Source organism: Podarcis tiliguerta, assembly GCF_965153285.1.
Source record: "Podarcis tiliguerta genome assembly, chromosome: 3".
NCBI classification, from domain to species: Eukaryota; Metazoa; Chordata; class Lepidosauria; order Squamata; family Lacertidae; genus Podarcis; species Podarcis tiliguerta.
Window position 1 is genome coordinate 82,629,567 of NC_139536.1, and position 26,374 is coordinate 82,655,940.

The window sequence follows — 26,374 nt, forward strand, 5'->3', positions numbered from 1 at the left end:
GCCATTTAACTGAAGTTTCATACTTTCTTGATTGTTAGAAATATAAAATATGCTTTATAAACTAATGCTCAAGGCATTGCTTAAAAAATCAAATGCTAGCAGGAAAACCACATCAAGGATATAATTTAAATACACAGGCAGTTTAAAAGCATACTACTCAACTCCCTCTTGCTTAGCATTGGCTGCTAAACAGTTTCATAAGCATAAGCAAGCTTTTTTTGGGGGGTAGTAGTAGTAATAAATGTGATAGAAATGCAACTGAATGTGATTTTTGTGTGTGTTCATGGATAAATGGTAGTAGTAATGGTATTCAATTATTATTATATTACGACAAAGTATTAATAAAACCATCAGCAAATTATTAATTGAATTATATACATAATACTTAAGGTGGCAATTTTATTCCAATTCCATAGCGTGCCTAAGGTAGGTCTGCTTTGCTACTTCTCTGTGCAGTGGGCAACACTGAGGAGCTGAAATGCAGAGCAAATTTTGTCTTCCTAATGGAAGCTTCACAGACTGTGCAACTCAGCTGTCTGTGAAGTGACATGTTTGGGCACTAGAGCAAGTAGCCTCCGAGTGCATCTGCTCCATAAGATAGCATATTGCGTAACGTTTGAAAGGGGAGGCTTATATCCCAAGCCTATATTTGCAATTTAGAACTGAAGTTGTTGTCTGTTCCACCCCAACAGCTTGTCGGTATCTGTGGCATGGTCCTGTGATCCAATAAAACCGCACAGGCTTTCCAAAATACAGAGTGACAGTGTAGAGGAAATAGGCACAGTGTTGTGCACAACAATGGAAAATAGAAAGCTTAACCATTTGATGTTCACGTGCCATTAGCTGTATACTCCAAAGATAGCATGGGCAGGAGGAAAACCCTAATAACCAAACCTGCACACCGGAGGAGACATAGCATCCACAAAAATTATTATGTGCAAGAGTCTAGGATAACTTGCTTCAGAAATTGGCAGGATCACTGTGTGATCGATCCATGCTTCCTTGCACCTCCAGCTGTTGAGTAGTTAGAAATGCCTTCTGTTCCTTCTGGTTTCCTGGAGGTCCTTTATGTTCACTTTGCATCTGCTTTGGACACAGCTCAGGGCCAAGTTACATGTCCTTGAGTTAACCTTGGTGGCCTGCTTCACACACATACATTGATATCCTATGCTGTTGTAGACAATGCGTGTGAGTATTTATGCTTATATCCCATCTCTCCTCCAGAGCTCAAATTGTTGTCCACAGCTCTGACATATTATGAGAGGGTGGTATGTACTTTTATAGATAACTAGTTACAGGTAGGTAGCCGTGTTGGTCTGCCGTAGTCGAAACAATAAAATAATCCCTTCCAGTAGCACTTTAGAGACCAACTAAGTTTCTTATTGGTATGAGCTTTCGTGTGCATGCACACTTCTTCAGATACAGTGGCACTTCAGGTTACGAACTTAATTCGTTCTGGAGGTCCGTTCTTAAGCTGAAACTGTTCTTAACCTGAGGTACCACTTTAGCTAACAGGGCCTCCCGCTGCTGCTGCACTGCCGCCATGCAATTTCTGTTCTCATCCTGAAGCAAAGTTCTTAACCCGAGGTACTATTTCTGGGTTAGCGGAGTCTGCAACCTGAAGCATCTGTAACCTGAAGCATCTGTAACCCGAGGTACCACTGTAGAAGTCAGCAGACCCTTATATATAGTGAGAGGGTGGGGAGGGTTATTACTCAGAAGGGTGGTGGGAATGGGTGATTGGCTGATAGATGTGGTAAACCTGTTGACAACTGTTAACGACTGCAGTTGGTCTTAACGGGGAAAAGCAAGGGGTGAGATGGCTAAAAGTAGCTTATCATGTATAGATAAATAGTCCATCTGATCCTGTATTATGCTTGTGGCCAGGAAACCTTGCCCCTACGACATTGGAAAAGGACTGCAGCTCAGTGGCAGGCTATTTGCTCTGCATGCAGAAGGTTCCAGATTCAATCTCTGGCATCTCCAGGTAGGGCTTTGAGAAGGGCTTTTTTCTGAAACCCTGAAGATCCACTGCCAGCCTGAAGAGTTAGATGGATCAATGGTCTGACACACTGATAAGGCAGCGTCCTGTGTTCCTGTGGAGGACAGTATAAAGGAGAAGGAAACAATGTTTGGGATAAGGTCCAGTGGAAGGAAGTGGGAGCTCAGGAAGGCAGAAAAAGGTAAACAGTGTGTGAGGGTTAGGATCAGGTGGGAAAGAGAAACATGGAAACTGGGGTGGGAAGAGAGCACTCTCTCACTGATGTGTTGATTGGACACCTTGCAATATGTCAGCCAAAACCTGCTTTCCCTAATTATATTGTGTTTTGAGTGAAATTCTGCTGATTAAAACATTCATCTCCACCGTCTGTTTTGAAGTGGGCAGAATTGTTCTGGAAGTGCTGATAGGAGCCATTCCTACATTTGTCTGCAGCTTTTAATCATTTTAACAAACAGAAGTTGTGCCGGACTTCAAATATATTTAGAATGTTCCCAAGTATACTTGGCAAATGCTAAGTAGAGGAAAATATTTACTAAAACCTGGCAGTCATCAAAGACAACAGATTGAGCATTTTAGCTTTAAAAGGATGAAACAAACCAAAAGTGCTGTGTGTGTGATTCTACCTAGTAAGCACACTTAAAAAGAGTTCCTGAATGAAGTGGGATGGTATACAGTGGTACCTCACAAGACGAATGCCTCGCAAGACGAAAAACTCGCAAGACGAAAGAGTTTTTTGTTTTTTGAGTTGCTTCGCAAGACGAATTTCCCTATGGGCTTGCTTCGCAAGACGAAAACGTCTTGCGCCTTTTTCTTAAAACCGTCAATGCATTCCTATGGGAAACCGTGCTTCGCAAGACGAAAAATTCACAAGACGAAAAAACTCGCAGAACGAATTAATTTCGTCTTGTGAGGCACCACTGTACATCAGTATAAGGACATTTTCCCACACATTGAGGGTAGAGGAGAGGCAGTAATGATATTTTGAGCAAGTATTCTTAGGTTTGAGTATATATCTCACGACATTCAATGGGCCTTGCTTTGTGGATGGATGGGGAAGAAAGTAATATGAGGAAATTAGCAATCACCCTGCAACACCATTGTATGTGGAGGAGCAACAGACAGACTCGCCTTTGAGGCTTGCCATTCCAAGAGAACGAAGTCAACCTCTCTAGGGCATATTATCTTATTAACAATGCTTTATTGCATTTTTGCTGTTGCATTAATTGTTTTATTGTATATTTGTAATTTTGTGGTTTTAGCTATAAACCAGTTGAGAGGTGTGTGTGCACGCGCTGTATATATAAGCACAGAAGAAGCCTTATATAAAGGTTGGGCAGTTTGAGATCTATACAATAGCTTGTAGCTCTCTCAACTACTTGAAAAGGTTGGCTGTGAGAAATGAGGCAGGCAATGGCAGATCTCAGGCTAAGCATCCTCATGAGTAGTTTGTAGGATGGTGATGTTGCAGCCATGAAAAAGAGTGTGGTGCCCACATCTCACTGCAGATAAGGTGTGTTAATAACCTTTCAGCTCTGCTCATCCTGTGTGGAAAGCTCCCTTACACTAAATCAGACATTGGTCTACCAGGCTCAGTCATGGCTATATTGACTGGCTATGGCTCTCCAAGGTTTCAGATAGGGTACATTCCCATCCCTGCTCTGGATATGCTGGGGAACTGAACTCAGGACCTTGTGCGTGCAAAGCAGTTGCTCGCTCACTGAGCCACAGGACTTATATATTGGGTGTAAGGACAAGCAAAGCTGCAATTCTGAGCAAACTTAACATGGAAGCAAGCTCTTTAGGTCTAAATGGGACTTCCTTCTACGAAAACATTTTTAATATCAGATTTGCTGTGTCTTGAGCTTTTGTAGCTTCTGTACTTCACCTGGTTGGTCCCTCTTGTGTTCTAGGATGTTATTAATGACACTAAAATAGTAGATATTTACGAGGTGAGGCAGAGGCTACAAGGGAAACATTTATTCTAAGTGTATCTACTCAATAGATAAATTGCATGTTTCATGTTAGCATCAGCTGCAAAGTTAGAATGTTATAAACAGCTAAACAGCCATTTCGAAGAGGTATCGTCAGGCTTCAGGGCCGGCTTCCTTCTCACTTTGACCGTAGATAAGCAATGCAAGATAAAGCAGTCTCTTACCAGCAACAGAAATGTTTAATGAACGCAGCAAAAGAACAAAACACCATTCTCACAGTGCAGGTGCTCCCAATTACTGTATTTCTCACTCTATAAGACGCACCAGACCTTAAGACGAACCTAGTGTTTGGAGGAGGAAAACAAGAAAAAAAATATTCTGAATCTCAGAAGCCAGAACAACAAGAGGGATCGCTGCGCAGCGAAAGCAGTGATCCCTCTTGCTGTTTTGGCTTCTGGGATAGCTGCGCAGCCTGCATTCGCTCCATAAGACGCACACACATTTCCCCTTACTTTTCAGGAGAGAAAAAGTGAGTCTTATAGAGCAAAAAACACGGTAAGTTTCTCCCACTTCCCTCTAGTTACTTCCGTCTTTCCGTCTCCTATTTACTCGATCTATCAACCAATTAGCCTTCTGTGAAGTTACCTTATCCAATCTCCTAGCCCTGGGCCTAAGAGGCTGTTTACCTTCCAGTGAGGGAGATTCGGTTAACTCTCTCTACTCCCGTTCTGCCTCTTCTTGTTGTTCGCCTCCCAGTTCTGCCAAACTCCTGTCCTCCAAACTGTGTCCCACAGCAAACCATCATTCCAGGTCAATCCTACTCTCCTGCTCCTGTGGAGCCCCAGGCTTCAGGTTCTGAGCAGAGGGAGAGGGGGGGCGCCCACCACTCCTCATCAAAGTAGTACTCCCCAGCCTGATCCCTGACAGGTATCCGGTTACTGATGGTTTCTAAAACTAGCAGATATTAAGATTTTTTGGCATAAAGGTTTTTTCCTTATGCAGAAAAAGAAAAAAAGGAGACCTTTACCTGTCACCCTTTACTCTCTCGGTACAGTAGTACCTCAGGTTACATACCTTTCAGGTTAAATATGCTTCAGGTTACAGAAATAGTACCTCGGGTTAAGAACTTTGTTTCAGGTTGAGAACAGAAATCATGCTCTGGCGGCGCAGCAGCAGCAGGAGGCCCCATTAGCTAAAGTGGTGCTTCAGGTTAAGAACAGTTTCAGGCTAAGAACAGACCTCCGGAATGAATTAAGTACTTAACCCAAGGTACCACTGTACTGAGCAAACTCTCTCTTTAACTTACAGAACTGTCGCAGGCTGAAGGACTTTGACATGAGCTGATAGGTTAGGTGCTGAACCAAGCACCCAGGCATATATGTCTTTCATTGCCTACTAAGAGGAAATAACTCATTCAAGCTTAGATCACCCACATTCTCCAACTGAGTTTAATTTCACACCATTCAGCAGAGAGCAAATCATAGAAACGTATCTTTTACAATACCTTTCAAATCCAGAAACTGGTTACAACTTTCACCACGTACATATGGTAAATGGTTCTAACAAGCGTGCCCAGAATCCTTCCATTTCGTACTGCAAAAGAACACCAAGTTCAGCACAGCCCACCCATCTGACATGACACTGATGTTTTCAAATTGCAAATAACGTCCCCCCACACTAAATATGTTTAAAGAAAAATTGGATTAAGAAAAACACACTTTAGTTCTTTCCAAGGCTTATCTACCCATCTGTTGCTGAAGTTTCAGAATACCTGCCCTCTTTGAGTATTCCTTGTGTGAAAGGGTTTGTTGGGGTGCTTTTCCTACGCATGAAGGCCTTGTGTGGTACTAAACTCTTGACTGTCCCACTGCCCTCTTACCACACTCAGTGTACATGATGCTAAAATGTGACTATAGAAATACTTGCTTGTGGTTAAATGTTTCTCAATGATTAGTGTGCAGGAACAGATTTCTTTGTCTACGTCTGCCCACCACACATATGCAGGAGGCTGCTGCAAGTTCCCAGGTGGTGGTGGTATCTCTTCATCCAATAGACAGAACATGTGCAACAAACCTGCACCACATGCATACTACCAAATAGACTATCTAATGGTTTGTACATGATGCAAGCTGCCTACCCATGTGCTTCTCTATTCAGGGCTTATCCACACTTCCTCTTGTACTGCTGCTTTCAGGGAAAACACTCTTTAGCATTCAACTGGAGAAGATAGAAATTCATTTCCCCCTCATCTGCCATTTGTTCTGATCTGCCTCTAAAGAGCGGATTTCCCCTTGGAAAGGAGCAGGGCAAGGTGAAAAACACTCAGACCCATACCTAGAAATCGTGGCTCAAGCAGAAGACCCCGTGGAGCCATGCTCTCTAGGTATGGCACAAATGGAAGTGTGTATTGGTGCCACCAGTTCTGATAGCTGCCAATCATTTGTTTGGCAGGGGAAGAGTGATCCTCATCCACAATCAGCACATGCACAGTTTGCTGCTGTGCAAGAGCAGGGCCGCTGTCTTCCATGTAATTAAAATTAATTTCCTAGTGCTTTCTTGTATTTATTTTTCTTTAGATGCGCTCTGAGTTATGAAACACAAAATAATGGTTTCTACTATGCTTATTCAAAACCGTTCAGAAATAATTTAGTTCCCAGAGCATTAAGATTACTTCTTCATTTTTTTTCAAAGATACATACAGAAACACACATACATACTTGACATAGATTTATCTTACTGCACAATATACATACATACATACATACATACATACATACATATTCATTCATTCAGGGAAATAGAGCCTTAAAGAAATAATGCAGTTTATGCTAAAGGGCTGTGTTGAGCAAGATACTGGCAGCAGCACTGCTGCACCTTTTGTGTGCTTCAGCAAGTATGCAGTGACATGTCAAATTGACTGATTAGGTAATACGGAGCCAATTTACATTATGCAAGTTTACCAGACAGGTATATAGGAGAAACAGTGACCCACCATTGGGAACAAATCTGCCAGGAGTAGAAAACAAACCCTGACAGAGATTTATTGCACAAAGGCAGGAAAGGAAAATACTGGGCGAGGAGGAAGCAAAGGAACCGGAGGGAAGGCTAACTTTAGAATGGGAAGGAGCCATGTCATGAACCTTCCTGTGAACTTTTCCTCTTTGCAAAGGTTACCAAAAGTGGCGTGGGATTCAGTCCTGCGCCATCGGCTTGAGTGAAACTTCGGTAATGTGTGAACTGAGCCCTCAGGGAGGGTCTCCTTCTAGTGTATGTGTTGCTTGCACAAGTGATGTGTCCCTTAGTAAACCCAATGCACTTAAAAGTCTATAAAAATGTAAAAACAAATTCAGCAGGAATGCAGTATATTTTATTTATATATACTGCACTCAAGGTTGTGTGCATGGATCTTTCTTTCGGGTTCACTATTTTATCTGCACAAGTCTGTGAGTCGGGCTGAGAGACAGTGACTGGCCCACTACGCTTCATGGCTGAGTAGGGATTTGAGTCTGGGTTGCCATACTCAGACACTCTAGTCTAGCTGCTGTACCACACTGGTGCTTCTCGTATTGCCCACAAACTTCAAAACGGCTCAGGCATAGCTGCTCCCCTCTACACATTCTGAACACAGCCAAGGGGGTTTCAAGATGTGAGTGGAGAATGAACAATTTGAGGCCAACGTTGCTACCAGGTAGTTTCCTACTTGAAACTTGCTGGGATAAAAGTTTTATGAAAACATCCCCACAGACTTAGTTCACAGTTTAGTTACAGTGTGCTGAAAATCACTAGAAAACGATCAATTTTCAGAATGAAATGCCTTGCCATTTTTATCATGCAAAGCCACAATATCTTCTTGCCACTTCTTAAAAGCTGGTGTATTTCTGAAGACAATGCCAAAGACTTATTTTGAAATCCTTTTTCTAGGTCTCACTATCCTATGGGAAGAGGTAAAAGGATAGGAGATTTTTTATGCTCAAGGGCTCCATCTCTCTTATAAAAGGTGAGACAAATAAAGGCCTTCCTCATTTGCTATGTTGTTTTAAGTGTTGGACGAGGTTTCATAACTAGCACTTAATTTATTGCATGGATGTTTTCCTGTATTTTTCCTGTATTTTAAAACTTGTCATTGTAAGCTGCTCTGGGGATATTGCTTTAGAGTGGTTTATAAATATTCTACAGAAAATTAATTTAAAAATTCACAAGGCTATTTTGGGCCATTCTGCACCGGGAGTTTTATAACTGGAATTCTCAATTTAATTTTGTTCTTTGGGATCAGAGTGACAGTACATGGAGGTTAACTCTTTGCTCTGAACACATTCTTAACTTTAAAATCTCCTCTCCCTAAAGTAGAAAAATAAACAAGTTTTGCACGCACCTGACTACTAATTCTATACTGGGGTTTTGAGATGGAAACCACCTTTGTTCTCTGCTAAGCTTCCTTAATTTGTACATTTGCGTTTTAGTGATAATCTTTATTATAAATTTAGATACATTAGAAGTAGAACAGAATAGAATAGAAGTAGTTTCCTTTATATAATGTCATTTTTGGTACTTTCTAAGACATAGATTATCAGTTTCTATCTGGGGAAAGATAATTTACTGGATATTTTCAAACTGAATAAGAATTAGACATGCTTTCAGTTTGTACAAAATAAAGTGATTTTTATAAAATGGGTAAATCATACAATTTTATCACGAAGATCTGAATATAGAACTTGTCATTAATAGACAAAGCAAACGTATTATAAATGTTAATGTAGAAATGCTAACTCAGGGCTATTTTCTTCTCCTTATCAAACCACCAGTGTCAGACTCAAAAGAATAAAATAAAACTTGTCCATTTACTCAACAGTTCCCATTTTCCATTTATCTTTATTACACTTACCTTACTGGATCATGTTTTACAATTAAGAAGGAACTCTTAAAATGTTAACTCTGATTCTATGTAACTAAGTATAGAGTAATAAATGACAGAATTATTTAAAGCAGACTACATTTAGAGTTATAAAACACTATAATCAAATTCTTATATATTTAGTGTGTTGTACATGAACAGGAATGAGCATGGTTGGATGGAGATGTTCAGAAGCTTCTGAAACCAATTTGAAGATAGTTTATTTAAAACTAAGCATAGTTTGCCCAGCTCATGTATACCATGTTAAACCATAGTTTACTGTGACATGCAAACACAGCCAGTGTATGAGTGTCTAATAAATAGGTCTAATGTATTACTAGATCTTCTTCAAAATATTTTCCAAGCACAGGTTTCTTCACAAGTGTAATTTGTAGTAATGGGACACATTATGTTTGTTGTTGTTGTTCGTTTTTTAAAAAAAGAATTGCTTCCTCAACTTTAGGGACTGCCACCTAACGCAGATAACACTGGCATTGGTGTTTATTTTGCCCTGGGTATATATGGGTTGTTAAGTAGGTGATAATATGAGATGTCCTGAAGATGAGTAGTATGAAGGTTGGTTGTCAGACATGAAGTTACCTGCTGCACTCAGTCATCATTACTCCATTCAATTAGCACTGCATGGAGAGAACAAGGCTATCCATGGTATGTGTCATGTCTGTGGAAGAGAAGCCTGCCCAGTGCATGAAGGCTGGAATACCCGATAGCTGGAACCCTTAAGGTTATAGACACTTCCATCACAGCAGTCATGGAAATGAAATCCCAAGTCCGGTAAGTGTCCGTATATAAATTTCTGCAAACTGCAGATACAGATTCCTCTCTCGGGTAATTAGATATTGCAAGCTGCCTTGTTAGTTAAATGCTGTACTGGGTATACGTGCATCTAATTATGCAAAATGTGTTGGTTTTTTAAAAAGTTGTGAACTTCGCATACTGACCCATTGTTGAATTCAAGATCAGGGAAGGAAGTCTGTCTCTGCAAATTATACTGCAGTTTCTCTATCCTTTGAAAATCAGAGATGCAGTGTTGAATACAGCACTAGAATGTGCATGTACAGAAAGGCATCTTCATGCTTTGTGCAGTTTCAACCACCCTCCTGTGGAACTGACATCAAACCAAAGTCTGGAAAGCTGTGTAATAAAACCCCTTATAAATGCATTTGGAATAATGATTCGGAGTGTAAGGAAGCTATGCAAAATATCAGATGCGATCGACTTCTCTATCCTCAATGTGCAAAAAAAACACCCTTAATTAACTCTGGTGACACTTTGTTTATACAAACAGAAAGAAGGCCTGGTCACATTGACATCATGCCATGTATTATTACACAATATTATATTACACTTTTAAATTGGGAAGGTCAAGTTCATCAATACGTAAGTAAGAACTCAAGAGAAAAGAATGTACTGCATCAGTTATTAACACACTACTAGCCCAACAAATCAAAGTACAGAAAAGTAAAAATTCAATTAGAAAAACAAGCAGAATATTAATTACATAGCCGTTTTAAATTATGTTCAACATGAACAACATTGGATTTTACTAGTTTGCAAAATTAAGAGTCTTTGAGCTACCTAAGGATGGTACATGCGTTACTTCCTACAGCCTGCATTCCTTACTATTAACAGCAGTCTCATTTGTATCTGTACTCCAATTTACACTGCTACCCCTGTGTTCAATGGGGCTTGCTCTCTTATGTGATTGGGAACACTGCCCAAAATGTTGCAAATGTATTGAGTATGTTTGCCGATTTTGGTGTGCTCTGTGATGCAGGAGTAAACAAAATCCATAGAAGAAGCAGCAGCAGCAGCATTCCTAAAGTTGTGAAACAGTTTTATTTACACACACAATATGAGAATTACAAATTAAAGCACTTCTTGGACTAAAAATAAATAAAACATTCCACCTACTTCTACCATGTGAACAGAACACATTTCCCACTAAAACAGCAGCATATAATGCTTACAAATACCGTAAGGTTTTGTTTTTTAAAGAAAAGGTATGAAGATAAACACACTTTGTCCTAAGGTAATTCATTACATACTGAAGGGTCCAGGGGAGGATTTATATACTGAAGCATCAGACAAAAAAATAAATAACTGAAACTTGGGTGTGCACATAGTCACCAGGGAGAAATTGAAAAGCCCCAGTGCATCATGGTGGGGTCAGGGAGGGTCCACAAGGCTCTTTGAATCTCATTGAAGACTCTTTAGTTCTTTTTTGTGGCTAGGTATGCAGCAGCCCTTGCACCTTGTAGAGTACTATTCTTTGCTGAGTTTCCTGATCTCTGACTCCTCCCACAAGGGTCCAATGGCCCATCAGAGTAGGACCTCATGAGGTGCAAGGGCTGCCCCACATAATGGACACACAGAAGCACTTCCTGTTTTTATACAGCGCAGCTGGATCTTGCTGTTGGCACTGCAACAACAGGCGAACCAGCCCCCCCTGTTGTACTGCTACACATCTTGGTGTGTAGAATTCTTTGCTCTCAAGCCAATTAATGCAAATTTAATATAAACAAAACACGGTTCTCTTGCATGTTTCATTTAAAACATTTGTAGATTGCTTCTCTATAATATCAAAGCAGTTTACAGCAAACAAGCAACAGAATAATAAAGCCACTTAAATATCAATCGAAAACAGTTTGCACTCCCAACCCCCACCCCAACCTCCAGACCCAGCCAATAAAATAAAACCATCCAAATGCTCACTGGTGAAAAATGGATTTACCCTGTTTTGTTTTGAAGAGAAAAAAAGCACACCCAATGAAAGATGGCGATTTCCTAACACACTCAGAGAAGAGGTCCGAAAGTTTACACCTATTATTATAAAAGGGCCCGATCCCATCTGTTGCAGTGCTAGAACCATGAGCAGTGCCAGTTGCACTCATCTAATCTTGCCTGGTGTGTGTGTACAAAACGGGAGAAGGTGACGAGTATATGGCCACATAGAACTTGAAAGATTTAAGAAAAATCTTGGAAACAAATAGGTAAAGTCTGGAAACAAACAAGCAACCGGATGAAATGGTCTTGGCACAGGTCGAATATAGGATTGCATCACTTCCTGGCTAAACCTTATATATCTGCTTTATTGAATAATATCTTCTGTGCACTGGTATCTCTAGCATGGGCTCACTTGTTCTTTTGCGAGTCACTACCTCACGCAGGATTAACCTGAAGGGTGGATAAGATATGTCAGGGATGCTATTTTATACACAGAGAATCCTGTATCAGGAAGGAACACTAAGAACATTTAAATAAGAGGGTGCTGTTGTTTTTAATTTCAAAGGGGGTTGCAGAAAGGGTGCTTGGTGTGGTACACATTTCATGAATGCCTCCTCAAATAACAGTCTCCAACATCACAGAATTGGTGCCAGTTTCACCCTCGTTCCGTATGCCAGGAGGCATCTGCTGAACAGTAAACCCAAGGACAAAACTGGAATTGTATACACACTTTTTACAGGATAAACCGTAATAAACTCATAGCTATACTCTTTGTGGATGCAAAGCTACCGGCTTTGAAAGAAAATCTGGCATCGGCACCAACACTCCAGTACAAGTCCTATCCCCACTTCCAAGCCTGCAGTAGTACCACTGATCAGCCGTCACTGAAACATTTGTAAGATTAATACAGGTAAGAGGGAGGTCTAAAACCAAAAGGTACTGCTCATATTTTGTTTCTGTATAAACACACATTTGGAGGGGGGAGGCCTGCAAAGATATGCTAGCGCAGCCTTCCCCAAGCTAGTGCCCTTCAGACGTTTTGAACTACAACTCCCATCAGTCCTAGTCAGCAAGCTGTGCTGATGCTAATAGTAGCTGTCCCAAACATCTGGAAGGAACCAGTATGGGGAAGGCTGTGCCAGTGTCTCCCAGCACAGAGGCATGAAAGCTCTGAAGAAGCTACTTCTTACCCGGTTAGAACAACTGAAAAGGCATTTGAAGGGTAGTATATAAATCTAAAAAACAAAAGCCCTCTGTCGTCAATGTCTTTCCAACTAGACTGAGATATGGAAAGGTTTGCCTTAATTGCACTGAAAAGCTATTTGTGAGCACACTTTTCACTCTGGATTCATCAAGGTTCTGGTTTAAGATAACAAAGGAGGAAATGAAGCCCTTACAATTATGAGCCCCTCCTTCAAAACAGGCTTTTGGTACCCACTGAGGAGGTCGAGAAGCTGCGCAGACAACAATTTTAGCACACGCCTTCAACCATCATTCTATAAAATACTCTTTACTATTTGGTAAAAGATGTCCAAGCTATCTGGGGTGAAAGAGAAGTTTGGTCTTTTGTATGGACCAAATGTATGTTGAAGAAGCATATTCCTTGGTTCTGGCAGTGTCTTCTTAATCCATCCTGCTTCAGAGTTCTCCCTCACTTCCCATGGAAGAAATCTTAAGTTTTCTGGGGAGAGGAGAATAAGCAAGCATGTGCATAGAAGCAGGTAAAGAGTTACCTGGATCAGGTGCACGATAAAGAATTTTTTCTTCCCTGGATGTTCCCTGCATACCCCTAGTAGCTAGAAGTGAGGATGTAGGCATGAATTTTTTGGAAACTTGGGGAAGAACAAAGAAAAGAATGCTGCTATCTCCCCTTTTGCACAGAGGACTTTCAAATCCCACCAGAATTTCAAGGAAGAAAAGGTCAATCTCAAAATATTGCTTCTGCTTTAGAAGCTGAGTGGGCAGTCATCAACTTTGTCTAGGCAGTACTTAAGCCTTTTCTGACCTTATACTCCTTTATCAGCAGAAGTGGGTCTCTCAGGCAAAATAAACATTGGCAAAATGCTGTGTCCTGATTTTTAGATTTGTGCAGCTGCATGGGAGGGAGGAAGTGGAGAGAGGAGGCACCAAGGGAAGATGCCTTCATAAACTATATATGAGTATTTTGGAACAAGGGGTGCTGGTGTGCAAATCTTACTAATAGTTGTTTTTAATGTAAAAGGTGATTTGCTAGCTTTTTTCGTCTTCTCAGCAGTAACACTTGAGAAGTATACGCCCTCAGTGGTGGACCTGAGGCCAAGAGAACATAGGTAAAGGTAAAGGGACCATTAGGTCCAGTCACAGACGACTCCGAGGTTGCGGCGCTCATTTCGCTTTATTGGCCGAGGGAGCTGGCGTACAGCTTCCAGGTCATGTGGCCAGCATGACTAAGCTGCTTCTGGCGAACCAGAGCAGCACACAGAAACGCCGTTTACCTTCCTGCTGGAGTGGTACCTATTTATCTACTTGCACTTTGACGTGCTTCTGAACTGCTAGGTTGGCAAGAGTAGGGACTGAGCAATGGGAGCTCACCCCGTCACGGGGATTCGAGCCACCAACCTTCTGATCGGCAAGCCCTAGGCTCTGTGGTTTAACCCACAGCGGCACACGGTTGCTGTCAATGTGAGAGTCATGGGAGAGGTAGGACTTGAACCTGGGTCTCCGAGGTTTAGTTTCTATGTCCAGATGGTGGTGATGCTGAATATACAGCCTAAATGAACCTGCTTTTGTTGTTCAAGCAATGGCAAACATTGCAAAGTTCAGCATACCAAGTGATTATCATTAAGAAAACATTCCTTGGACGTCCTTGGAACCCTAGCTGCCAAATAACTAAGATTAAAAAATGTATATTAGAATAAGATTGGGGGGGGGGAGGATAACTGAAATCAATAGTTTCCACAAAGAGAGCAACGCTTAGCATAGGAGTTCTCGGGCTTGAGGATTCTGCAGTTGTTTTTAAGCTTAATACACAGTTCTGAAAAGTGCAAACAGTTAACAAGAGTCAAATGAAAGAGAGCATAACCCCTTGGTGGCCAAAAGCACTGGGCCCAGCATCAAGATCTTCTTTTCCTTGTCCAATTTCATACAAGTTAACTGAGACACTTTAGTCTATGCTCGAGTCTCCTCTTTGTTCGATCCTCCTGGGTTTTTATCCTTAACTACACTGTCTTGCAGATCTGTTGATATATTAGTTGAATCGCTTTTACAGTCACGACAATCTTTTTCTACAAGTTCTGCATTTCTGCTGTCTTGATTAAGGTTTTCATCATTTTTGCCTTTATGTTTTTTAAGATGGCAAACGTTCTCCTTCTGGTTCGAAGGATTAGCAATTTCTTCCAGTATGGAGTTCTGACAATCAGCATTGCTATTCTTTTCACCAATGCTTTGCTTAACAACCTCAGGGCTGCCGTGTTTCCTGTTCTGGTCACAATCGTCATCCTTTTTAGCATGTTCTGCCCTTTTTTCATTGGTTGCTTTGCCACTTGAGTTACAAACCACGGGCACATTCTTGCATTCTCTCCCACTTTTGTGTTTAGAAACGTAACCGCTGCGGAGAGAAACCGGCGATGCCAGCTTTTTACTCGGCTTGCTTCCTTCCAACTTCTGCTTCCTCGGTGGCCCCCATATGAAGTGGTCAGAGGGTGTGTAGTGCTGCTGGGCAAACCGCAGGAGTTTCCTCCTCTCTCTCCGGTCTCTAATAGTATATACAAAATATTCCAAAGCGCTTTGCTTAATGTTGGAGATGGTGTCTTCCACGAGAGCTTCGTGAAGAATGAATTTTACAAGAGGAGGTTTGAAACTTTCGTACCCGAGTTCGCCAAGACTCTTCAGAATACGGGTGATCCTCAAGTAGTTATGCTGGGACCTGCGAAAAGGGGGGGAAATCATCTGGATTCAAAATGACAGGAAGCAAAGTGGGGCATTATTTATCTTTGGGGCGCAGGGGGAAGAGGATAGAAAAATAATCAGCACCTGACACCTTGACAAAAAGGATTACCAATCCAATGTGGATCTTTCAGAGACAATTCAGATGGAATGGCGACTACCAAGTGAAAGGTATTTCAATGCCAGCTAAACTAGAATTGCCTTTTCATACTACATAAGAACATAAAAAGGAAGATAAATATGCTAGATCAGGCCAGTGGACCATGGGAAGCCTGCAAGCACAACAGCATTCTGCTCATCTGCAATTTCCAGCAACTAGTATTCTGATGTTGGGAAAGATTGAGGGCACAAGGAGAAGGGGACGACAGAGGATGAGATGGTTGGACATTGCTCTTGAAGCTACCAGCATGAGTCTGATCAAACTGCAGGAGGCAGTGGAAGACAGGAGTGCCTGGTGTGCTCTGGTCCATGGGGTCACGAAGAGTCGGACACGACTAAACAACAACATGAGAGTAGAGATACTACTTGGGCGCCACCTGATGACTACAGCTATGAGGTGGGTTTGGTTTTTTTACAATTAAGTGGTGTATAAAATTTATGAAATAAGTAAATAAATGAAATCAGTATTCACTGACACAGCTAAAGACATACGCAAACAGAAACAGTTGCTGATAGACACACAGATGCAAAAACTCTTGACAAAGAATTCATGCTTCTCTCAGGAACAAAGGCAGCATGGAACCGAATCTCATCCCTATGTATGGTGGAGAAAACCATATACCTCCTTCCGACCAGCTGAGCCTGTTCTGCCTTTGAGATCACGTAAAATCTCAATGCACCGCATATGTGCGCTTACAACCTGGAAATCAACCGCACTTTTATGCAAGTACTGTTCAAATGTTATGCCCTTATATTGACATCTGGGGGTTGGAGAATCTTGATTGCCACATGTGCCTTCCTCTTTCTCCCAGCCTTTTGCGGTGGAGGTGGATGTAATTCAGAACCACCTGGTTTCTCTTGCAAAGAGATGGGAATTGTATATTGTCATTCTTGTTAGAAGACTGAATGATGTTAAGACTTTATGGTGCATTTATGATGTATTTTTTATAGCTGCAACCCACCCTGGAACAGCTTGGCAACAAAGAGCAGGATATAAAATGTTGCAAATAAATAAAGTGGGGAGTAGCGCAAATAGAGGATTTTCTCTACTGCAAGACATTACTTACTCATTTAAGTGCTGGAATCGTTCTTGCCAATTAGATGCTCGTGCAACATTTCCGGTTTTATCAATTAATTTTATTCCAAAAAACTCCAGCATCATTTTGTAAGCCAACAGGAATCTTCTAATTGCTTCTTTTGTTTTTTTGAATTCCTGCAACACGTTTTCAAAAAGAAGGTACAAACAACAACAAAATTAGAGATATAGAATAATTTTACCCTTTATCATCAAGCAGCAAAGTTATATTGTGAATTATTAGCTTTACCTCAATTTCATATGTTGTTAATTCCTTTGCATAGAAATTCAGTCCTTGCTCTCTTAATGGAAAAAGCCTATATTATTAAAGACACACAGATTTGTTGCGGATTAAGCAAGTTTAGACAAATTTATATAAATGTATTATAAAAGCAATGAAAAGAAAACAATTACCAACCACTGTATGTAAGTGTGATTGTGTTCCAACTTTTCATAATCTCCTTTCCACTTATTTAGGACTTCTTCAATATAAACACCTATAAATACAAATGCATGAGCAAATGCAAACATCAAATTTAACAATCTGTATATATATCATGCATCTAAAAATGCTGTGGCACAGAACACAAAAATGTATTTTGTAGACAAATATATTGTCTCTGATTATTTGAAAATCTTAACATTGTCCTTCTAATCCCAGAGAAGACACCAGGCACTATATAGAGCCAAGGATCTACAAATGCACTTGCCAGCTTGTTACTGGGGGGTACATATTTTGCTTTGACATGAGCACATCAACAAGGCAACCCTTTGCTCTTCCTTCCTTTGCTGGAGGAGTGTGAGGGCTCTGTAATGAGAAAGGTCGGAGCTGTCCTTGATGCTGAGGTTTAGCACAATGGGAATGAATGTCTGACCTCCTCAACTCTGGAAAAGGAGAGGCGCTCACCTCTGCAGTTCTTTATTTCAAGTTCAGCATAATGTTAGAACATCCTGCCCATTCCCTCAGAGGAAGTTGGTAAATGCCATGGCAAGGAACTGTTTGGGCTAGCTGCTAAGGCCAGCCTATGTTTTTTGACCTATGCTCAGTGCCGCAATGTTATTAATACAAATTATCTGTCTGCCAAGAGCAATTTGCTCTCCCCATCACAACAGCCAGCCATGCTATAAGTAGTGTGGCTCAGCCCACTCCCCACCAACCTTGTGACTTGACTTAAAACTGCTTCCCCAAACAAATGTGGTGGTGGTGGGGAATGGCAATATTCTATAAATTGCTAACTCTTAAGTAAAACCAATGCACACTGCTATGGACATGATCCACTTAACCCAGTAGCCAAGGTTCCTAAAAAATACATAGTCTGTTCACAATAGTGCAACACAATAACACCAAAGGTCAAATGCACCAAAGAAATACTGGTTTTATTAATCTGGCACCAACATATATAACATAACCTGGGGGGTTTGTTTCACTTGAAGAGCACAATGGTGATGCCTCTAATAATTTATCTAGAGCTTTTCAAGTTATGCTTAATAAATTGGAAATTTCAAGGCATCATGATCCAGATTAATAGGAAACCCACAAGAGATCTGCTTTTCTTGGAGTAAACCAAACGTAGTGGAAATTTTGCACCATTTGAGGTTGGAGCCGAAAACCAAAATCAGGCTGCTGCAGCTCACAAACAGGTTAGAGGTGGTATGTTTGAACTTCACAAAGATGAGCTTCTGTTAATTGACTAAAATGAAATCCCATGCCTTAAAATGCCATCACATGCACACTTTCCTGGGGAAATGCCTCACTGATCTCAGTATGCCTTATTTCCAAGTAAACATGCATAGGATAGGGCTACAAAACTGCTGAAGCCAAACCTGACACTGAATTGGTTTTGATCTTTTGATTTACAAAGGCCTTGGATATAAAAGAATGAAACAAACACTGTGACAATGCCCATGGATTACTTACCATCAGGTTTAAAGGGAATTTTATTCTTGTAAAAACGGAGGTTGCACAAATCATTCTGATACCGCAGATCTTTAAAGTTCTGCTGAGCAGAGAGATAGGGGGAAAACCACAAAGCATGATCAGCCAAATATATCTATAGGAAATAGGCTGAAGATAAGCCGTCATCAGTAGGACAGATAAGAATCTGACCAAATGAAAGTCAAGCCAGATCTTGGTGGCGGGGCAAATGTCCCTATATTCTATGATTGGGAAAACAGGTTTTTATTCAATGCAGCCATAAGTGGTTTCAGCTTGGGCAAAGGGGATGAATGGCCTGTGGGGGTGAGGAGAAGGATTGGTTAGCTGTTCAGGGGTATCCAATGTGGCGCCCTTCAGATGTTTTGGACTACAAGTTCCATCAGCTGCAGCCAGCTTGGGTACTTGTCAGGAATGATGTGAGTTGTAGTCCAACAACATCTATAGGGCACCACATTGGTTAACTCTAGTTTAATCCCTTCTTTGCCAGCCATCTGTCTGTTAAAGATCTGTCCCCAGCAACTCTTCCTGCCCCATCCACTGTGCAACTTGAAGTCACCCGTGCCGCTTTCCTTAAAAACTTGTAGGAAACCAGCCCTGGAATTACATGTAATGTGTAATCTTTCCCTTAAGCTAAGGGCAGGTAACACCTTAGTCAAGAGAAATCAGCAGGTCAAGAGGAGGTGGATGAGAGACACTAATAATTCAGGTTCATGAATTGATTATATAATAGCATATATGACAAGAGTAAAACTATTCCATATAGAAAGATAAGCTTTCAAGTCTTTGCTAATCAACAAAAATTGAACTACAATATAACACAGTTAAAATATCTAATACTGTCTAAAGGAAGGGTAGTGTGGCAATTATATAGTGAGCAACTTGGGTGGCAATTCTATACCCACCTACCTGAGAGTAAGCCCCTCTGAACTCAGTTTGACTTACTTCCGAGTAGACATGTACAGGAGTACACTGTTAGTTTTCGCAGAAGTACATCCCAGCAAGTTAAATGACACTCTCAAGTTAGCGTATTTAGGATTGTCACATTAGAGGGATTAATTCACGAAACATGCTATAACATGCTTTACAATCTGACTTTATATTTTCCCCATTGTTTTCATGCCATTTTTCTAGCTCAGCTTCTCAGGGTCCCACATCTCATGTAATTGGTGCTAAAGTTTATTCTATCGATGTATGAGAATTTCTGTTCATTTCTTGGTAAGTTTTTGCCTATAGAATGGCCTTTGGCTTCCATCTTTTCTTGGGAGCAGGTTCCATTGAACACAGTGGGACATACTTCTGAGTAGACTTGTATAGAACCGCGCTTGTTATGCTCTCTCTTGAATGCCCTGATAGGAGAGTGTTTGTGGCAATAATTTGCAAAGGCAGATATATGTGCTATCAAGACAATATTTTCTGGTACAAAACCTAGGAAATTGTGTCCCAAATGTTTTGGGACTACAACTCCCATCATCCCTAGCTAACAGGACCAGTGGTCAGGGATGATGAGAGTTGTAGTCCCAAAACATCTGGAGGGCCGAGTTTGCCTATGCCTAGTCTAGCAAAAGTCTCTGTTACCAGTAGGTACAGTATATGAAATCAAACATACTTGTCTTCTAGTAGAACCAGCCAACAGTGGCAGCCATGGGGTTTTCTAGGATTAGTCACCCACCCACCTGTATATATTTTCATAGACTTATGTGATGGAGTTCTATAGATTTGAAACACTCTGCTGGAACTGTAAAATTACTTTAGGGACTTAAAAAATTTGCCACGCCTCTATCTTGGTGAAGACCTGAATACTCCAAAATGCTCTTACTGGATATTGGTGCCGATATTTGTACAAATCTCTTGCTGCGTAAAAGCTTCTCTTTGGTTTAGCTGCCACTTCAATTGCATCATCCCCCTGCAAAGAGCAGACATATTCCATGAGCATAATCTTTTTAGTCTTAACTGTATATTTGGTAGTGTGGTATTCCATTTTTAAAATAAAATAAAATATGGGCTGCATTCATTCCAAAGGACCACACATGCTGTTCTGTGTGCACACTGATGCTTTTCAATTCCCTCCCTCCCACATTTCTTTGCATTCCTTCCCAAAAAGCTGTTCCTGAAGTTTGGTGGAGCCCCCCCCTACAGAGCTGCAGCTGGAAGGGGAATGAGACTGCGTGTCAGTTCACACATGCATGCTCATTGCTTGATGACCGGTATCCAGGCACGACTGCCACAAGTGAATAAGTTGAGCAGTACAGATAGGCAATATGGAAGTTTTCTCATCACAGCCAGCAGCACATTGTTTTCCTGTGGAGCTTGTTCTCACATCTGGCAGCAAGTCAAGGGCCTATTCACACAGCATAGTGACCTCCTTTCTATTGCTTTGGGGACGTTCAAAGTTAGTATCTGACTTGTAACTGGGCTGCTCTCATTTTCAAGGATTATTTGTTTAAGCTATGCTATACATGCTACTGCCATGTCTTTAATTTTGGTGCTGCTACTTCTTAAAACTTTTTCCTGTAGAAAATGAAATAGCTATGTGTTAAGCTCTAGTTACGGACGGATCAGTCTATTTCCAATTAGTGTCACTCAACCATGAAGCTCACTGGGTGACCTTCAACAGTTTCTTAACCTACCCTAGCTCACTCTGAAAGATTAATACGGAGAAGCCAACATGACAAAGGACTGGAAAACAAAACACAGCCATTTCAAACTACCTCAACTGTTTAAACATTTGCACGCATGCACATGTGCGCACACACAAATATACATCAGACATACATATGCATGTGATTTCCTATTCCAAAGCAATTTATTGGTACGATTAGGGTTACACTCAGTGTTTTTTTATGATGGGTTTCTGGTTACTGAATATTGTCCTTCATGCATTCTACTGAATGGTTCCTGCTGTTTAAAATAAAGAAGAAGGAAGAAATAGGTTTATTTTCTCATGACCTTGAGAGACTGGCTCTTCTTGCTAAAAGTTGTCTGGCACATGTGGCTAGCCAACTGGAAGTGACCCCCGAAAGAAACAGGGTACCATTCGGACTTAAACAGATTAGGGCTTTCCTCAGAAATCTGAACTTCTGATTCCAGAATGTGATAAAGGAAGGTACCAGTGACAATGGCCATAATTTTGCCCACCTTTCAGACAGAGAATCTTGGAGGGAGGGCTTGATACACACTATGGAGCAATGGTGACATTTTTATTTTATTTTTTGCCTACAAGTATAAATTATTCAAGCTTTCAGAAAACTTCAAGGGACTGCAGGACCAAGATCTGCATAAGTACAAGTCTGTCTAGTTTCTAAGTGCTCTGAGCTCAGTACTGCAGACCATAAAACATTTTGAGTGAGTATTTTTAAAATATTAAATAACCTTGCATTAAGATTTCAAATTGCCAAAATAACCATTTATGAAAGGTTAAGAAAGGATATGCAAATGTACACCACTTTCAGAATCTATGGTTATTTTCTATAATGAATAATAAGACTTGCACTCTAGCTGGTGTTTGGCTTAAAATTGCACATTAAAGAATAATAGGCACCCTCAGTGTGTCAACCATTGATAATTCCATTAGTCACAGTTTTGTTATATGTTAAATCTTAACATAAGATATAATTTAACAAACTCCACTCAAATAATAAATATATTTTTCCATAGATTTAGAGGATTTGTAGCCAAACCTATAAAAACAGAAACATAGAAAAACAGAAACATTGTTGTATCTGCCCAGCCACTAGAATGACCCATTATTTGCTTTCTACTAGTGTTCTTTTCTATCTTTCAAAACACTTTTAAAAAAGAGAACAATACATATTCACATTGTTACCAACCAGAATTTGATATGGGCTAATGTTTTTACTTGCTCCACGGTTCATTTTTAATATTTGGATAAAACCTGAAACTCAAGTTACAGGATTATCCCCTCTTCTTATGTGTAAGAGACAGCCTCTCTGGAGTTAATAACTTTTCTTGACTTAGTATCTCTGAATAATGACAACTTGCACCGACCCCATCCCATCTAGTCAATGTGCTGCATGTTTAAGAACTGCTTATGGATCCAAGCAACATAATTCCACTACTTTATGAATGGATAAAGGACATTTACTGGAACATGGCGTGGGGGGGGGGGAGAGAGAAGGAGTGGCAAATTTCTCAGAAGTAACTTCTGACTGAATGAGCCAAACGGGTTGTATTCAACTAACTTTTACTCAGAGTAAACCTATTGAAATTAATTACTAATACTAACTTAGGTTCATTCATTTCAATGGTTTTACTCTGAGGAACAGTGGAATACAAAGTCCCACAGAGCCTTAATTGTCCTAGATAGTTTCCATTACGTTTCATTTTACAGGTGTCCAGTGATGGCCTATTCAAACTCAAAGCCTTTATCATAATGCTGGGGTGGGGAGGTGCATTACCTCTAATGGGACTGATGTTGGTAAAGGGGAATATGCAACTGAAAAGAGGCAAATGGCAACAGCAGTGCATGGGGACTTTACTTCACACACATCAAAGCAGCAAAAAAAACCCACTCTTCTTTTCTTGGCAAAAGCTACAAAAACAGATGCAGACTCTACATTATATTTTGAAGACTGTATACTGCTTCCAGCATTTCCACATTTATTAAAGAAACCTACTAATGCTTACTTGGGTGTTTGTACTTTGGCGCTGTGGGTTAAACCACTGAGCCTCTTGGGCTTCCCAATCAGAAGGTCGGCTGTTCAAATCCCCGCAAGGGGGTGAGCTCCTGTTGCTCAGTCCCTGCTCCTGCCAACCTAGCAGTTTGGAGGCACGTCAAAGTGCAAGTAGATAAATAGGTACCGCTCCAGCGGGAAGGTAAACGGTGTTTCCGTGCGCTGCTCTGGTTCGCCAGAAGTGGCTTAGTCATGCTGGCCACATGACCCGAAAGCTGTCTGTGGACAAACGCTGGGTCCCTTGGCCAATAAAGCGAGATGAGCGCCGCAACCCCAGAGTCGGCTACGACTGGACCTAATGGTCAGGGGTCCCTTTACCCAGTGCTTTTTTTTTCAGGGAGTAGTCAAGGGTACATAGTGCCAGCACCTTTTTTTATGCTGTTAAAAAGTGTAACAACTTCATGGTGAGTACCTGCACCTATTTTTCTAGGGAAATAAAGCACTGTTTGTACCATTGATTTCAGTAGGATTTACTTTTGAGTAGATGTGCATAGGACTGTGATGTAAGATCCCTGTTGGAATGCAGTCAGAAAATAAAACACAGATCCATACCTTTTGTACTGTGCAAATATACATATGGGAATACTGAATGGCAAAACTGCCTTAAAAGTGCCCCACTTATCACATGAGTCAGGCTATTATGTGGAGGTACAGTTTCAATAATAATAATTCTCTACAGAGATGAAAGCATGAGGTGGAAACATAAGGACAGTGGTCTTCAGTTTAATGTTTGTTAAGAGACAGAAAATAATTCCATGGAGGTAATGATTGAAAACAGAGTCCACGTTGCATTCAGGGTAAGAGTATTTTTTTTAAAAAAAGTAAAAAGCTGAGAATATGATCTAGCCTAGAGTTGAATAAGGAGGAGGCAAGTAACTCTCTTTTCTTTGAATAATCTCCTTATTTCTTGGGTTTATGAGTTCTTTTGGTCCTGCACAGTGATGTGTTGTCTAATACGTGCAATCATAGCTGTAGTTACACTCAGCCAGAATGTCAAATAAGCCCTGTTCTGAAACTGCATTTTGTCACCACATGTGCTACTGTAATTTCTATCCCCTGAACAGGCAGGCATGTGATGGGGGGATGATTATACCAAGGAAACAGAGAAGATTAGAACTACTTTGACCTTCTGCATTTTAAAGCCACCAGAATCTTTTTCTAAAAGAGAAGATATAAAGCTCTGCTGAACAGCTTGCCAGAGGGAAAATGAATAAATCCCCCACCCCATGCCACCGTTCCTCCTTGCTACGCATGTCACAGGAAGGAAAACAAAAATCAGGCTGGATCAGCAAGCTGGTAACAAAATACAGCAAACCTGCCAGGCCAGAGTGCTTCGCTTCCTTGGTCTTCTTTCCTTTGATTGCCACACACCTCAAATCCATATTTAGCTTCTTCTTTTTTAACCCTACTAAGAATATTATGATGATGATAATAACAACAACAACAAGGATGATGCAGCCACAGCTTGGCTCCTGAGTCACACTGCATGCGGGGCGGGGGGGGGGGGGAGGAAAAAAGGGGAAATGGAGAAAGCTGAAAGTAGAAATGTATATTTATCTCTGTCTCTCTCTCACACACGCGCGCGCGCGCGCGCACAAGCACCCCAAGCGTTTGCAACCATGGTGTCCAAAAGTCCCCTGCTGCTGCATTCCGAGACTCTGGCGCACACCTGCCTCTGAACAGAGGGAGGCGAGGCACACAACCTTGGAGAGGCACCAGCACTGGCAGGGGGGCAGAGGCAATGGCGCTGAGGGGGGAGGGCTCCAGACACCGCCCCCCAAATAGCCCCCTGGAGAAGTTTGCAGCGTCCCGAGTTACCTGCTCGGTGCTGGCGGCCTCCGCTTCGTCGTGCCTCCCTCCCTCTTGATCCTCGCCTTCCTCCTCCTCCTCCTCCTCTTCCTCGTCGTCCTCGTCTTCCTCGAGCTCCTCTTCTTCAGGCTCCTCAGCAACCCCTTCTCTGGGCTCGGCGTCTTCCGGCCGGCAGCTTGCCGCAGGGAGCGGTTCCCCCTGCTGCTGCTGCTGCTGCTGCTGCTGTTCGTCCTCAGCTGGGTCGCCGCCGCCGCCGCCTCCTTCTTCTCCGCCCCCCAGCCCCTCGAGCGGCGTCCCTTCTTCCCCTCCGGAGTCCTGGAGCTCGGGCTCGGAGTCCGTCTCCCAGGTAGAGTCGCAGTCCTCCACCGTGGTGGGCTCCTTGAAGCTGACCCCGCTCAGCAAACTGCCCATTGGGAGAGGCAACGCAGGAGCCTCTCTCTCCCGCCCGGGGAGGACGGGGGAGGGAGCGCGCGCCCAGGGGAAAGAGGGGAAGGTCGGTCGGTCCGTAGGTAGGTTCCGCGAGCAGGCTAGGAATGCCGCTGCCGCCGCCGCCACCACCTCTGCTGCTGCTGCTGCGGCTGGGGCATGGTTGGCAGCGCCCCGGAGGCCGCAGGCAACGCGAAGGAGGCTGGCGAAAAAGACGACGACGAAGAAGACGGAGGCAGGCGCAAGCGGCTGAAGCGGCAGCAGGCGATGCTCTGCTCCTCCTCAGCCAGTCTCTCGCTCTCTCTCTCTCACCCACCCACCCCCAGCCCACAAACACGCGCCGTGGGGAGGAGGAGCCGAGCGTTTGGGATTTCCACAGGAAATAGTTGAGCCCGCCCAGCGCCCCCTGAGCGGCGGCGGCGGCAGTAGCAGAGCGCAGCTGCCGCGCAAAAGAGGAACCTGGAGCGGACGGAGCGCTTCTCCGTGGCGGGGAAGGGGCGCCTTACGCAACCAGAACTTTCTATAGAGACGCGCGCGGGCGCGCGCTTAGTTTTATCCGGGAGCATGCCAAGGCGCGAGGAAAACCGCGCGAGGGAGACGGTGCCCCGGGACCCAGGAGTCCCCTTGCGGACGGTGGTGGCTTTGTTACCTCCGCTCTAGGTACAGGTGACTTGCGGGCGGCAATGGGCACCTACCTCTGCCACACTGAGAAGTGTACAGGGAGCTTCCTTATGTCGAGTCCATTTACCTCACTAGTGTCTGTTCTGGCTGGCAGCAGCTGCCCA

General features: G+C 42.3%; 1 protein-coding gene across 2 annotated transcripts; it reads right to left on the reverse strand.

Annotated features, from left to right (window-relative positions):
• Positions 1 to 10,662: 10,662 nt before the first annotated feature.
• On the reverse strand, positions 10,663 to 26,059 carry OGFRL1 (opioid growth factor receptor like 1). 2 transcript variants are annotated; one of them, XM_083431684.1, is made up of 7 exons: positions 25,173 to 26,059; positions 20,480 to 20,566; positions 18,646 to 18,727; positions 17,146 to 17,224; positions 16,978 to 17,044; positions 16,720 to 16,865; positions 10,663 to 15,473 (listed from the first exon to the last, which is right to left on the reverse strand). In XM_083431684.1, exons 1-7 carry the CDS (start codon positions 25,572 to 25,574, stop codon positions 14,717 to 14,719), a joined length of 1,620 nt encoding a protein of 539 aa, XP_083287810.1. In that variant the 5' UTR covers positions 25,575 to 26,059; the 3' UTR covers positions 10,663 to 14,716. The 2 variants fall into 2 exon arrangements, with proteins under 2 accessions (XP_083287810.1, XP_083287811.1); XM_083431685.1 differs by having other exon boundaries at positions 18,646 to 18,724; positions 25,173 to 26,057.
• Positions 26,060 to 26,374: the final 315 nt, after the last annotated feature.